General features: G+C 43.5%; 1 protein-coding gene across 1 annotated transcript in view; it reads right to left on the reverse strand.

Annotated features, from left to right (window-relative positions):
- The window catches only part of nmbr (neuromedin B receptor), a 74,196-nt gene that overhangs the window by 37,020 nt on the left and 20,987 nt on the right, over positions 1-16,189 (reverse strand). The window contains exons 2-3 of the mRNA XM_085371900.1: positions 10,280-10,421; positions 2,289-2,504 (exon numbers count right to left, since the gene is read on the reverse strand). Of these exons, the coding sequence (XP_085228026.1) occupies positions 2,289-2,504; positions 10,280-10,421 (358 nt within the window). The remainder of the gene's footprint in view (positions 1-2,288; positions 2,505-10,279; positions 10,422-16,189) is intronic.

Below are 16,189 nucleotides of genomic sequence, written 5' to 3' on the forward strand. Positions count from 1 at the left end.
TTTATGGACTGATGAAATGAGAGTGAGTCTTGATCATCAAAGATGAGCTTGTGGGGCCTTTTCGGGTTGAGGATGGAGTCAAGCTCAACTCCCAGTCCTACTGCCAGTTTCTGGAAGACACCTTCTTCAAGCAGTGGTACAGGAAGAAGTCTGCATCCTTCAAGAAAAACATGATTTTCATGCAGGACAATGCTCCATCACACGCGTCCAAGTACTCCACAGCGTGGCTGGCAAGAAAGGGTATAAAAGAAGAAAAACTAATGACATGGCCTCCTTGTTCACCTGATCTGAACCCCATTGAGAACCTGTGGTCCATCATCAAATGTGAGATTTACAAGGAGGGAAAACAGTACACCTCTCTGAACAGTGTCTGGGAGGCTGTGGTTGCTGCTGCACGCAATGTTGATGGTGACCAGATCAAAACACTGACAGAATCCATGGATGGCACACTTTTGAGTGTCCTTGCAAAGAAAGGTGGCCATATTGGTCGCTGATTTGTTTTTTTGTTTTTGAATGTCAGAAATGTATATTTGTGAATGTGGAGATGTTATATTGGTTTCACTGGTAAAAATAAATAGTTGAAATGGGTATATATTTGTTTTTTGTTAAGTTGCCTAATAATTATGCACAGTAATAGTCACCTGCACACACAGATATCCCCCTAAAATAGCTAAAACTAAAAACAAACTAAAAACTACTTCCAAAAACATTCAGCTTTGATATTAAAGAGTTTTTTGGGTTCATTGAGAACATGGTTGTTGTTCAATAATAAAATTATTCCTCAAAAATACAACTTGCCTAATAATTCTGCACTCCCTGTATTCTGGCTTGGTTCCACTGTAATTCATTACTCCTCTCAAACTAAAAATCACTGGCTATAATTTTGTGTTGATTTATTTACTTATTTGTTTTTCCTTTTTATGAAACTAGATTTATAGTATGACTACAAACAAAAATGAGCAGAGGGAGCACAAATTCTTAGCCTTTATATCAGCTTGCAACACCAATCCTGCTGAACACGCATTGCTCCCAGAGACAAAGTCATTAGTCTGAGCTCAGTGGGATCTCAGACCAAGTCTGAGGCCAGTCACTGTCACGTCTCAGGCTAAGTTTTAACAACCACAGTTCAGATCCAGAGTGAGGCGAATCAAGTTGAGCGGAAGTTAAATGTGATTAGAAAAATGCAAAGTCGAGAGAGATCTGAGACATTGAGAAACTCTGATTACAGAAACACAAACTGAGTGAAAGCAGCATGTAGTCTGAAGTATGCATGAGATACACACATTTCTGTCACACATTATACCTTTATAAACTCCAGTTTGTGTGTTTAGTCTGATGTAGTTTCTTTGAAACGTCCATTTCTGTCACTTGAAATGAGTGAAACCTTCACAGTGACTCCAGGTAAAGTCTTACTGAGAAGAGAAAAAGTCAACATTAAGCGCGTCAGAGCTGCCGGAGTTTGATCTGAATGTTTTTGTCCAGTCAAATCTCCAAAGAACAAAACAAACCTTGTCTCAGGCTCTGTCAGCTCTGTCAGTGGTTCTGCAATGCTAACAGCTCTACTCACGGTGTGACTGACTGCACTCAGCACAGACAGTTCACGGAAAATAAAAGACTTACAGATGGCGCATAGAATCAGGCTTTTAATGTGGAAAACCTCCAGGAAGTGTCGGTTCCGACTGATGGCTGGAAAGACAGGAAGTAAAAACTTTTCTTTTCAAGAGAAACTCAGAGTGGTGAGTATGACCAGACTCTGATTGCATCAGAGTGATGAAGAACATTAAACTGGACTTTCCATCAGCACTGATTATTGTCAGCATATGCTCTGGAGACACAGCAGGGACTCCCAGCTCTGCCACTCCTTCACCGAGTGTGTACACCTGATCTGACCTGCTGCCGGTTGGGCTTTAATAATTCAGCCTTCCCCTCCGCCTGATCTCTCCTCCATCTGTGAAGATCAAGCTTGTGTAAAGTGATTACTCATTTCGGCTGGCGCAGGCCCTGCGCCGAGCCTCCCTCATGACCAAGCTGTTTACCGAGGCCTCCAAAGCTGCCGAGAACGGGAGGTGTGGGTGCAAAAAGCATCACGTCCGAGTCGATCTCACCTAAACATAACTACAGAAGCTTTATCTCCCCCAAGATTCACAAATCACAGGAGGCTATTAACTCACTTTGCTCCTGCGTGACTTCACAGCTTTATGTTTTCTTTGTGGTCCAGAGAAATTCTCCATGGCACAACGTGACACTCATTCACTCATTCACTCATTCACTCATCATCCAGCAGTCACCTGTCTCTTGGTGTGCTCGCTGACTTCCCCCGGCATGTCATGGGCACTCTTGATGAGCGTGCGGGCAATGTGGTAGTAGTACACAGAGATGATGGCCAGAGGGATGAGGAAGTAAACCAGGAAGATCATCACTGAGTGGATCTTAGGATGCATCTGATTGGACAGCGGGTAGGGCACGCAGTTCACAAAGGTGACATTTGTGTTGTCCCTGTGACCCTGAGAGGAAACAAGGAGAGGAAATTAGGAAAGGAGAGAGGACAAAGAGGAGACAGCAAGGAAAAGAGAGGAGTGGAAAGGAAATAGAACAGAAAGTGTTTTTGTTCTTAGACACATTAAGATGAATAATATGTCCGAGAAGTGCTGAAGGAAGAATGAGGAAATGAAACAAGGAGATGGAGAGGAGGAGATTATGTAGAAAAGTATTCAGTGTGATGAAGACGAGGGAGGAGAAATAAAAAGGGAACAGATAAACAGAGAAAGAAAATCAGTGAAGAGAAATGAAGCAAGAAGGAAACAAATAACAAATACAGGATGGGAGGGGGCAGAATGAAAACCAGAAACTCGTTTCCAACAGCGTGGACGCAGCAGGTACACAAACTAAATGTTTCCTCTGACAGAGGAAACGCAGCACGTTAATATTCTATAAATCGCTCAGAAACAACGATCCTGGTTGTTTTGTGTCACCCTGCGTGAGATTGCCCTAATCCGTTTCTTACATCAGCGAGCAGAGACATTTCATCAGCTCTCGTCATCCACCATCCCAGCACGAAAACGCAGCAGATCGATGCCCAGCCTGTGGCCACTGGGGCAAGGGGGGAGTGTGAAGACGTGTTCGGGTAAAGGAGGGGAACATGGACTGTAAAGGGAAACGTTTACCACATTATTCTGCAGCGTTTTACCCTCCAATGACATTGCACATTTCTCTCCAGAGGGTCTGATGCTGAGGCCAGTGCAGAATTTTCTAATACTTGTACTAGTACTTCACTAGCTGGGACCACATCCTCAGTAACGATAAGCGATGAACTATGAACTGGTGCTGTGGTTTGAAGGCCTCAAAGGGGACTGGCAGCGGCTCCCGGGCCGGGCAGATCCCCATAGAGCTTGAGAATGTGACGTCATTCAGGGGTAAAACCGCAAAGGATTCTGGGAACTCGTGGCAAGAGGTACTAGCGCACGCAGGCTTTCAATTGAAATTACATTACACAGCGATAAAAAGAAACACAAAAAATGTCAAGAAGCTGTTGTATTATTAACTGCAATAGCTGGTCGCATGACAGCCACTGGAAGCCGACGGGTAAAGAGATCGGTTGTTATCGGATTACGTCGTTGAAGAGAAATTGTTTGAGCCATGTTTCCGAAGTAACAAAGAGGCGACGGATGGCCTGGATTGCAGCCATTCAAAGACCAAATATAACGTCCCAGAACCCTCCAGCTCACAGGTTAGTCTGCTCCAAGCATTTACACAAAGGTAAGTGTTTTGTAGTAGTTAATACTAGGGGTGCAACGATATTCGTATCGATACTGAACCGTTCGATACAGTGCTTTCGGTTCGGTACGCATATGTATCGAACAATACAAAATTTGTAATTTATTTTATCAACTTTCCTTCTGACGATGCTGTCTGTGTTGAGCTCTCAGTGAATCTGCGTTCGACTACTCCGCCTAGGGTCGACAGTGCAGCCTAGGCGGAGTAGTCGAACGCAGATTCACTGAGCGCTCAACACAGACAGCATCGTCAGAAGGAAGAGCGCAGGGCAAGCTAGCGAGACAGAAGTTAAGCTCTCCTTACAACATGGACCTCCCCCACCCTCATTCAGATCTGGCGTTTGGAATTATTTTGGTTTTCATGTGACGTATGACCCTGAAGGTAAGCGAGTCATGGACTAAAGTAAAACAGTATGTTGGATGTGCCATGCAATGCTCAATTACATGGGTGGGAACTAGTGTGTTAGCGCAGTTAGCTCGTTAACGTGTTGGCCGTCTAGCCCCATGCACGGGGCGATCGGCGGTAGCTCGTTAACGGAGATTTGCCGTGTTGTGGCGTTAAGGTCATTTCAACGAGATTAACCTGAAAGCACTAGTGGGAACACAACGAATATGACTGCACATTTACGCCGACATCATCCTAGTGCAAAGACAAAAACAACAAGCATGCTACTAACTTTAGCCGAGTCATTTAGACAGCTGTTTAATATGCTGCTGAGAATATAGCCCAGAAGAAGCGGATAGTATAGCTTTTATTTTGGAAAGAGACATTTCTCTGTAATAAACTCTCTTTTCCAAAGATGAGTGATTCCTCAATCAGATACAGGGCTCGCAATATCGCTAGTCCAACGTCCTGGAGCTAGCGATTTTTTCCAGTCGGGCTACCAAAATCTATCTCTGCCCTGCCCGTCGGGCTATTGTAGGAAGGAAAAATATATGTCAATGCTTTTGCATTCTTTCGGAAATGTAGCTGGGTAATTATGTCATTGGCATCGGTGAGCCACTGTCAATATGTGACATATTGAAATCGCGTTTGAATTTGCGCTTGTTTTTTTTGCTTTCACTTTGCAATCGTGCGAACTGTGTATAGAGAGCGACAGCACTGATCTGTGAGTGATGATAATTTGTGCACCAATTCCTCTGACATCGTCTTATCAATCATTAGCTTACTGTGCAAACATGACAAGTGAAATCTCCCGCATCAAGCTTAAACATGTGAGAGGTTGATCGCGCAGAGAATCGCTGAGCTTATGTGAGTGCGTGTGTAAAAGCAGCAGGATTTATATTTGACTACGATGACCTGGATGACTGAGAACCTTCACAGACAGATATATATTTCAGTTCTGCTGAGCCAAATAAGACAGGTCAGGGTGAAGAAGTGACAGCCAAAGAAAAGCTTACCACAAAACGGAGAAGTTATGACAAATCAGACTATAAGGCAAAAAGAAAGTGCAGCTTTATGGTTTCATGGACAAAAGAATTTCTGTGGCTGCAATATGACGAGCTAAATAACCAGGGCTGCACATAAGTGGTCCGCAGGTGCGCATTCGCTGTCAAAATAAAAAACACGCACAAGGGTTAGGGTTAAATTTAAAAACTGTACTTTTGAGTTAAAATATATATTTATAATTTTAATAAATGACAAATTAAAAAGGCATGAACATTTTTTTTTGTATCGAAAAAATATCGAACTGTGACACCAAAGTATCGAACCGAACCGAACCGTGAATTTTGTGTATCGTTGCACCCCTAGTTAATACGTCATTTTTCTTAACATAATTGGTGATATAGGTTACAAGCAAGTCTGGCGCTGAACAGAAATTGTCGCGTTATGCTCCTTTGTTTATTGTGCATAAATAGTGAATTGTCCTGACACAATATTGTGTTTCGCTTCTGTTATTATGGTACATTGACAAAAACATATACTTTTATTCCCAGGATAAAACAGTTGTTTTGTATCACTAATTGCCCAGTGCGATTACAGCATACAATATTATTGTCACTGCTACATTTCTGTAACACGTACCAGAAATTATTTCCACTACTAATTAATTACCATTGAGCTCAAAGGTCCTATTAATAAACGGTTAACGAATGTGTATTTATGAAGACGATTTGTGAGACTGGTAAACTTATGATATGTACGATGGTCTTTCGTTCTACACGGTGCATTTCAAGGTCCTGTCCCATCCGTCGGTAAACTGTACCTGGGCTTGTTGCAGTGACCTGAAGTTACTAAACTTCATGAGTGTCATGATTGCGGGATAGATCTGCACCCTGGCGCCCCATTACCCACCAGCCGGCTTTACAGCATCTCAAAGCCTGAACGTGAGACGATGGAGCGCTACATTACAGACTCTCTCGCTGCCGGCTTAATTCGCCCATCTACATCCCCTCTGGGGGCTGGATTCTTCTTTGTACAGAAGAAGGACAGGTCTCTCCGCCCCTGTATTGATTTTCGGGGCCTGAACAAGATCACCGTCAAGAACAGATATCCCCTCCCTCTTCTTGTCTCAGCGTTTGAACTACTCCAAGGGGCGACTATCTTCTCCAAACTCGATCTCCGTAATGCATACCACCTGGTTCGTGTTCGTGAGGGGGATGAATGGAAGACGGCGTTTAACACCCATTTGGGGCACTTCGAATATCTGGTCATGCCATTCGGACTCACCAACGCCCCCGCTGTCTTCCAAGCAATGGTTAATGATGTGCTGCGTGACTTTATTAATCATTTTGTGTTTGTCTATTTAGACGACATTCTCATCTTCTCTAAGACTCGAGCCGAACATGTGAAACAGGTGCGACTGGTGCTGCAGCGTCTGCTGGAAAATCGACTTTTCGTCAAGGGTGAGAAATGCCAGTTTCATGTTCAGTCTGTGCCGTTTTTGGGGTTTATTGTGGAGGAGGGGCGGCTACGAGCCGATCCTGCTAAGGTGAAGGCAGTGGTGGAGTGGCCCGAACCCAAGACGCGTCGAGAACTGCAAAGGTTTATTGGGTTCGCCAACTTTTACAGGAGGTTCATCAGGAACTTTAGCCAGGTGGTTTCTCCCCTCACACAACTCACTTCTCCCAAACTGCCCTTTCTATGGTCTAGTTCCGCGCAGCAGGCATTTGCTCGTTTGAAACAACTGTTTTCCTCTGCTCCCATTTTGATCCAGGCTGACCTCACCCGACCATTTGTGGTGGAGGTGGACGCATCGGATTCGGGGGTGGGGGCCGTTCTCTCCCAGCGGGTGGGTGGCAAGCTGCATCCATGTGCCTACTTCTCTCGACGGCTGACCCAAGCGGAACAGAATTACGACGTGGGCGATCGGGAGCTCCTCGCCATCAAGCTGGCCCTGGAGGAATGGAGGCACTGGTTGGAGGGAAGTGAACACCCCGTTGTGGTTTGGACGGACCATAAGAACTTGGCGTATATCCAGGCAGCTAAGCGTCTTAACGCACGTCAAGCCAGGTGGGCCCTGTTCTTTACATGTTTCAATATCACTATAACCTACAGACCAGGATCACGCAACACGAAACCCGATGCTCTCTCACGCCAATTTGCACCACACACGGATGACGGAGAGAAGCAGAGACCCATTCTGCCCGCCACATGCATCGTGGGAGCTATCACATGGGAGATCGAGAGGATGGTTAAAGAGGCCCAGCAACAGGAGCCGGACCCAGGGACGGGCCCTGACGGACGACTGTTCGTCCCCACAACAGTCCGGGGCAAGGTTATACACTGGGCCCATACAGCAAAGTTCTCCTGCCACCCTGGTAAGAACCGCACCGTGAGTTTCCTGCGACGTTTGTTTTGGTGGCCCTCTCTTCTCAGGGATGTTCGGGACTACGTTGCGGCCTGCCCTACCTGCGCTCGCAATAAGACCCCCAGTGCCCCCCAGGCCGGTCTCTTGCACCTTCTGCCAGTCCCCAAGCGCCCCTGGTCGCATGTTGCTTTGGATTTTGTCACTGGTCTACCGTCGTCATCAGGTAACACGACCATACTAACTGTTGTAGATCGTTTTTCCAAGGCGGCGCACTTTGTGGCGTTGCCCAAACTCCCGACTGCCTTAGAGACGGCTCGGCTCCTTACCGAGCATGTTTTTCGGTTACATGGGATTCCACAAGACATTGTTTCTGATCGGGGCCCCCAGTTTACTTCCCGGGTCTGGAGGGCGTTTTGTTCAGGACTAGGGGCCTGTGTGAGTTTGTCTTCAGGTTTTCATCCTCAGACGAACGGTCAGGCGGAGAGGGCGAATCAGGAGTTGGAAACCATGTTACGCTGTGTGGTTTCCTCGAACCAATCCACCTGGAGTGACCAGTTGGCTTGGATTGAGTACGCCCACAATTCCAGCACGTCGGCAGCCACTGGTGTGTCTCCGTTTGAAGCGTCGCTGGGGTACCAGCCACCATTACTTGCCATCACTGAAGGTGAGCTGGCCGTTCCCTCTGTTCAGCATCATATGAGACGCTGCAGGCGGGCGTGGCGCGCCACCAGGGCGGCTCTGTTGAGGACGACGGCGTAGAATAAGAGGTTGGCCGATCGTCGCCGCACTCCGGCCCCTGCCTATCGTGTTGGACAGCAGGTGTGGCTCTCTTCCAGGTATATTCCCTTACGAACTGAATCCAAGAAGTTGGCCCCGCGTTTTATTGGGCCCTTTTCGATCCAAGCTGTGTTGAATCCGGTGTCTGTTCGTTTGGCCCTTCCTCGCAACATGAGGATTCATAATGTGTTTCATGTTTCCCAGGTGAAACCGGTCCGGACCAGCCCTTTGTGCCCGCCTTCCAGGCCCCCGCCACCCGCCCGGGTTGTTGCCGGCGCTCCTGCTTATGCCATCACGCGGATTATGGATGCCAGGCGTCGCGGTAGGGGCTTCCAGTTTTTGGTGGATTGGGAGGGGTATGGTCCGGAAGAGCGTGCTTGGGTGCCGCGGTCTGCGATTCTGGATGATGCTATGGTGAAGGAATTCCGCCGCCGGCACCCTGACAAATTTGGTCGGTCGCCGGGAGGCTCCCGTTAATGGGGGGGTACTGTCATGGCTAGACGGTCCTCACTGATCGTCTTGCCAATTTGTTGTGGTGTTTGTGTGTACTGTGTCGTGTTCTCCTCTCCATCCTGGGCATGTGTTTTTCTGCTGGAACATGTACTTCCGGAAGCCGTGGCACGGAACGGCAGTTGACCGGAGGGGAGTGTCCTAAGCTAGAATCATCGCACCTGTGCAGAATTACCTTGCCAGCGCAGACCTATTTAACGGGGCGGTTGAGTCACAACCAACGCTGGAACGTTGAACTAAACCGGGTAGCGTAGTCATGATTAGCATACCCGGTTTGTGAAGGAGAGGACGTTTTCGTTATTGAGCGTGTGTTTTTTCTCATCTGCCTCCAGGGTTCAAGGATTGGAGGAGGAGCCGGCACCAGGAGTTGTTGTGGATTATTACTGCACTGTCACCGTGAGGAGAGGTCGCCGTATCACTGCACTGCCCTTTTTGGATTATAGACTCGAACTGTTAACTCACCTTTTCACTGTAAATAAATCCACTGTCATTCTGCAAGGAGTCTCGCACCTGAGTCCTTTAATCCAATTCACCATGACAATGAGTGTATGCACTCACTCCAAGAACCGTATAATTATAAATATGAGTGTGGTGAAAGTTGGGCAGCACGCTAACGTATTTTGTCCACTCTGTGTGCTCGTACGGGTCTAACCCTTTCACTCGATTGATTTTTTCCTCGTATCTTTTCTTTGACTTTTCATAAAGTCTGTCTTTGTACGGACCGGCATTGTTCTCCTTTGTTGTGTACATAACTTTTTTGGGGCACAAAGATAAAGCAAGAAGGTATTGGAACCGGAGAATGAACGTTTTGCGGTGCTGCAAATGCTTGCGTTTGATGCGGTACTTGGATTGTTTTGCCACGAGTTCCCGGCATGCAATGCGCGAAAGTCACGTGGTCTGTCAAACTCTATGTATTAACGAGAAGTGAAAGAAGGAAAATGAGAAGAGAAGGGAAAAAAAAGGGGGGGCATGAATATATATATAGCCTGAGGCCGGAAGGGGCGTGAATGAGGCGTGGTCCCGCTCCTGAAATTGATGATGATAGGTGGTGGTTCAGGAGCATTCAGACCCGCACTAGCAGACACAGAGATAGTTTCTACCCACAAGCCATCAGGCTTTTGGACTGCTGACATTCTGCACACACTATTACACACTCACTACAACTACTGGACTCTACACACACTGTCACTTTAACCACTTTAAAATCCTCACTGCGCAAGTTTTTTTTCACAAAATGTAAATACCAAATAACTGTCTTAAATTCTCTTAATATTTTATAGTTTAGTATTTTGTTATTTGTTGCTGTAGTTGTAGTTGTTGTCGCCTTGTTCATGTAAAGCTGAGGAGAATGAGCCAAAGAATTTCGTTACGGGTAAATGTGGCTACACTGTTTATCTGTATATGACAATAAAACTTGAAACTTATAATACTAGTACTGTTTGCAGGAGTTGATGTACGTTATGGTACCTGCATGGAGACGACTTGGGAGAAAATAGCCTCAGGAACAGCCAGCAGGACGGAAAGCAGCCAGATAGAAACAGCTTTCAGACACGTCCAGAAGACAGCGCTGGATGTCTGGATGTCCATGGGGTTTACTATGGCCTTATACCTGCAAGGGATGGGGGGAAATGTCAGTAAAACGTTTATGGAATAAAACAATAAGAACATGATAAAACACTTTACATGTACCCAGGTAACAAAAACAGTTAACTTATTTAAAATCTTATGTGAAAGAAAAACATTTACAGCCCAGTTCACACTTTAAAACGGGCACAAGCTGCTCTTCATTGTGGACACTGATGAAACATCAGGGTAACAGCAGCAAACTTAAAGTCTTACACTTTCTCCACAAGTAGCTCGCTCCCTCACTGCTCCTCTCCAGTCTTTTCATTCTTCCCATTTTCAGCTACCTGATTCCTCACACCTTCCAAACTCCCCTCATTCCAATGATGCAGTAATTGTCCATGTAATTGTAACATGCCCAGCCATCCAGCTAAGGAAATCGCACAAAGTTGATTCTGTTCATCTGGACGTAGCATTTTCAGCGGGAGAAACATTTTGTCTCTCATCCAAGTGATTTCTTCAGTCTCAAGACTGCAGAACACAACATTTTCAGTCATTTGTAGATTTATGTTTAGCATCAATAACTTTTAGATTTGTTTTCTGTGTGATTTTCAGTCCATCACATCACTGTGGACGAATTCAAGCTCACTTTTCTGTGGCATTATGTTAAAACACACCTAAACACTCCAGATCAGCAAACTGCAAAAACATTTACAGTTTTACTTATGCCTGTTAAGGATCAACTAACCAAATGCATTTACAGGTATTTGCTCCCTCCTTACAGTAAGGGTTTCTTTGTCTACACAGAGACAAAGAAACTGAAAACTGTTTTCACATAGCTGTATGTCTCAGTCTCTGCACACAGGGATGAAGAAACATGGAGATTTGCTTTTGTAGTCATAACAGCTAAAATATTCATACTTTAAGGCTTGTTTGAAGGGTGGGAATTTATTTAAATGACTGTAAACATCAACTAAATAATTCAGGGGTTAACTCTGTTTGTTGTGTAGCTGCTGGTTGGAGGAATGATGTCAAATGTTTAAGTTGGTGTTAATTTTATCCAACTTCCAAAGGACAATGTGAGACATCTGCAGGCGTTTTCATTGGCTTCTGGTGTCTGACAGCATTATCTCAATGATAATCACATACTCCTGGCTCTCTGTTATCATATACCTGCTGCAGCTTCGGTGTCCTTTCCTCTCTGATCAGCTGCCAGGTTTTGCCTCCCTGCCTGTTTCTTGACTTTTCTCCTGCCCTTTTGCTCCACTCCCTTCTGATTCCTGCCACTCTCACACTGACTGAAGCTCATCCACTCACTTTGCCCCTCGGTCATTTCTACCTGTTTTTAAAAGTAGTTTCAACTTCCTATCTGCCGCTGTCATGCATTTGATGACTGCACTGCACAGACAGATTAACATCCCAGTGAAACTGGAAGATAATAACGTTAAGAGAGATGCACCTCATCTGAACAATGAAATGAACTCTTATCAGTCTAAGATGCAAATAATATAATTTGACCTACTGTTCACTTCTAAATATTTACAACCCTCAGATAGATATAGATATATAGATATATATACTTTATTTTTTTACATTTCACACTTTCTACACATCAGTATTTACCTCTTCAACCTCTTTGATGAGAACATATTCATCAGAAAGAACTCATAGTGATAATTAAGATTAGCCACTGCAATATTGTTAGACCTCATCATTATAATGCTGAGGATGGTCAGGTCTCATATCAGGCACACTTTACAATTACTAACAATCTGTTTTAGAATGCAACACCAAAATCAAGAGTAAAACTGTGTTCCAATAAGGGCAACAAGATTAGACCCGTTAGTGCTACAACACCTAGGCTCAGAGTTACAAATCATCTATGAATGAAGACAAATATGAACTCACAGTACTGAGTGAACAATCAGCTAAAGAAAATCCACACAGGAGCTCAAAAGACTACCAAAACAAAACAGGAAGTGAGGAACTATAACTAACCAGGACAGTGCAGACACATGAAAACACTTAACCCTCCTGCCATCCTTTAAAAAACTCACACCCATCACCCTAGGGACCATTCTCAGCCACGCCATAAAAAGACCATATATCCATATTTTATTCCACTTTAAATTAGCCAACCTTGTAAAACTACTTCTCCCTGAAATATTCATGTAAAGTTTTAATTATATTTTCGTTGTTTTAACCCTTCAAATCCCAGTGTTATTACATGAGCGCCCTGTGTTATAAGCCCCAAAAACCAAAAAACGAAACTAAATATTTCCACAAAAAACCAGTTGAAGTAATATGTGATTGTCATTATAAGTAGGCCTTTAGATGGACCAAAGATTGGCACCAACATACATTTTGACCTGCCATTATTTTTTTTGCATTTTTTTTGCAATTTAAAAATTAAAACTTCAAGGCCCTGAGTCTTCATTGACATCCAAGAAAAGAAGAAAAAATAAAATCATATGATGATAATTTGGGGTTGAAAAATAGCGTTTATAATGGAAGTCAATGGGCAGAAAATGGTCCCCAGGGTGATGGGTGTGGGGATTTCTGCTGCTCAGCCATTTTAGGCTGATTTAAGGAATTCACACTGGAATATTAACATTGACAGGTAAAAACTATCCTGTGGCAAGTTTGGTTATATTCCACTGAACACAGTGGAAATGGCAGCCATTTAACACATAGCAGTGGCACAAAAAGGTCCCAAGAAGGCAGGAAGGTTAACCATTGATCACACTTCATATTTTCGCACTGAATGCAAACATAAATCATTTAATAACCACATCATTTTCTTTTGCTGGCATTAGTGGCTCCACTCTCTTTGTTACTTAATGAGAAACCACATCATCCATCGGGTGGCAGGGGAGGGGACGCAATAGTACTTTGTCACACTAATCACAATTATTCTTTATGTGTAATCGTGGAGCTGAATTTTAAATTCCTCATTAGGCCAAGCAGATCAGTCATTCAGCTGACAGGGACACAGCAATTTTTTTTTGACACTGTAATTTTTATTGATAGTTTTGTCACAGTTTAAACATAAACATGTATTGCATTACAGGAGAAATAACCATGCAAGCACACAGTCAAAACAAACAGAACTAAAGCAAACAAAAGGTGTGGGTGCCAATTCTAATCAACTACCGTATGCATGCCTGCCTTTACTCCGCAGCATACATACTCCAGCTTATATACGTACTTTTATACGGGCATGCATCAATAGATATACAGAGTTATAGACCTTAAATGTTTTGTTCTTTTTCTTGGTGCCATAAAATGTCCACTTCTCCCACTTAGCAACGAAAATATCTTCCTTTAATCTGAAAATGTAAGTCATTTTTTCCATTGCATAGATTTCTCCAACAATATTTAACCAGTCTTTTGAAGAAGGCGGATCCAGTTTGTACGGGACACAGCAATTTATACCAGTGACCAACAGCCATGCGTTATTTCTCTCTAGCTGGATGAGGACGGCTGTTAGTTTTGATAGAGTTCTATGAGACTGCTGACTTTAGGTGGGGAAAATACAAATAAGCAAAACACATCTACAGAGAAACAAGAAGTGGAAGAAGTTCCACTTTATATCACCACGTTCTGTGCTTTCTCTGCATCAAAGTTAAACTTTTTTGTTTTTAACATGTGTTGATGATGCTATTTTGATAGCCCTTCTTGAAGCACAGGTTTGCATTAACTTTGCCACACTGAGTTGGTTTTAATTTTCATCATTATCTGAAATCTGTGGTGTACCCCAAGGTTCAATTTTTGATTGATTATTTTGATTTCTCTTGACACTAGTTGTCTTTGGAAATTGATCTAACATCCCATCGCATTCCCTGCTATGCAGAGGACAAAGGGATCCTTTTGTTTTAGCTTGTCCCTGGATTATCACCTGCTGAAATAGTGAAAAGAAATTGTGAAATGCTGTCTGAGGCATTTAGAGGTTATATCAGATGTCACTTTGATCTGTCCCATTAAGACCACCCTTGTCCACTAGTTTGATAGCATAAAGTTAAATAACAATTTTTTTAATAGTTTCATTTGACCTGAAAGGAGCTGCTCTGTCTTCCTTCCTCCAATTAAAAAACATTATCGATAAGTTGCTTTAACCCACCAAGGTGAAAAGAGTCAGCTTTTATTTTCTTGAGGTTACAATACTGCAGTTCATGCCACACATTTCCTGTAGGTTTTTAGAAACGATTTTCAGATTTTACTGATAACTTCTAAAGCATGTCTGAGTCCTGCCTAAAACTATAGGGCTAAAATGTTGAACCTGTGAACCAGTTTGCCTCAAATCAGTCTGGAATATTAGCAAGGTTGGTTAGCAATATCTATCAACTGAACACTTGCATCATACAGACAGACACTGGCACATTAATGCTACGTAACAGAAATAACATCCAGAAAATTCACTCATTAAAACTCCAGCAAGCAGTATTTGCCAAACAAACAGCATTAATACAGTACAGTGACTTCAATTAGCTAAATTAAACAGCCGCACCTGTTAGCTCAAACCTTAGACCTTAGCAAAAGTAAAATAAGAGATTTTTGTCATGATACGCTATGTAGCAGACAGGAAAGGATAGCTTAATTGCTAGAACTCACAGAAAATACAAAGCAAAACTGAGCCAGACATGCATCTTTTGAGCCAAAAGAAACACCCCCAGAGGAGTGCACCATGAAGAAAAACAAAGACCTTTGGAAAACTGAGGCATTAAATAGACACATGAGGTAGTTAGAAAGAAAGGACACACTGGGGAAAATGAGACACAGCTGAACAGAATCTAACAAGACAGGGGGACAAAATAAAACAGGGACACTTTACCTACTGAGCTATCCCTGTCCTTCACAGAAAGCCCACTGCAGCACATGAAAGAAAATGTTAAAAGACTTTCTGTAAAATAATAAAGAAATGACACAAGATATTTTTAGAAATGGTAAGAAATAGTGTGCAACAAGTAAATTCTTTGTTTTCCTTGTTTAATCACTGACTTTGTCTGCATCGGATTTACACTGATATTTATTTCCGAGTATCCGCAATTTAGACTTTTCCGCGGTGTATGATTCCAGCTTTTGGCGTACTGCTGTCATTCTGGAAATCATTGATTATTTTCTTAGTATTAATCACATTAAGGTCAACAAGTTTTCATTACACCACCTGAGCAGTGCAGGCAGAACACCACTATGACCTCACGGTGAACCCTGAAGAGGAGACTGCATGGCCATCAGAAAATGGCCAAGAAGTTTTGTATAAGCCGTGAGACCAGTTTTCCCGTGCTTCACTCGCGTACGTCAGTTTGAAGAGGAAAAAGAACTCCACGGGACTCTGATGTGAAAAGATGTAACAAAAAAATTTTTCCACAGTTTGCATCTTACAGGAGTGGTCAGGTTTAACTTATCCTCAACAAAATAACCTACTACGGTAGGAAAACCGTGTGGCTCTGTTCTACCCTGCTGCCGCCTATAGCTTATGCCGTGTTAACTCTTTTTCTCTCTCCCCCCTCCCGCACCACATGCCCTAATTTGCATACATCCGTGATGCCCGGATTTTACTATAAGCACGAGTCTTTAAGGCACATGTAATCATGGTACTACGTAACCAAACCAACACAGCAATAAAATAATTTTAGTTCCACCATAAACATGCATTTACTTCCTAAATTATTAATTACACAAACAAGCTTAACAACAGCGAAATATAAATACTAAAACATATGAACTATCTTAACTTGGCTCCCACAAGTTTGTAGCTATCCGTGTAGATCAGGGGTTGGGACCTCCAGGCCTCAAGAGCCAGTGTCCTGCAGG

This window comes from Diplotaxodon limnothrissa, linkage group LG15 (genome assembly GCF_057381915.1).
Source record: "Diplotaxodon limnothrissa isolate DT_005_m linkage group LG15, D_limnothrissa_male_GT1.1, whole genome shotgun sequence".
In the NCBI taxonomy this organism is placed as follows: Eukaryota; Metazoa; Chordata; class Actinopteri; order Cichliformes; family Cichlidae; genus Diplotaxodon; species Diplotaxodon limnothrissa.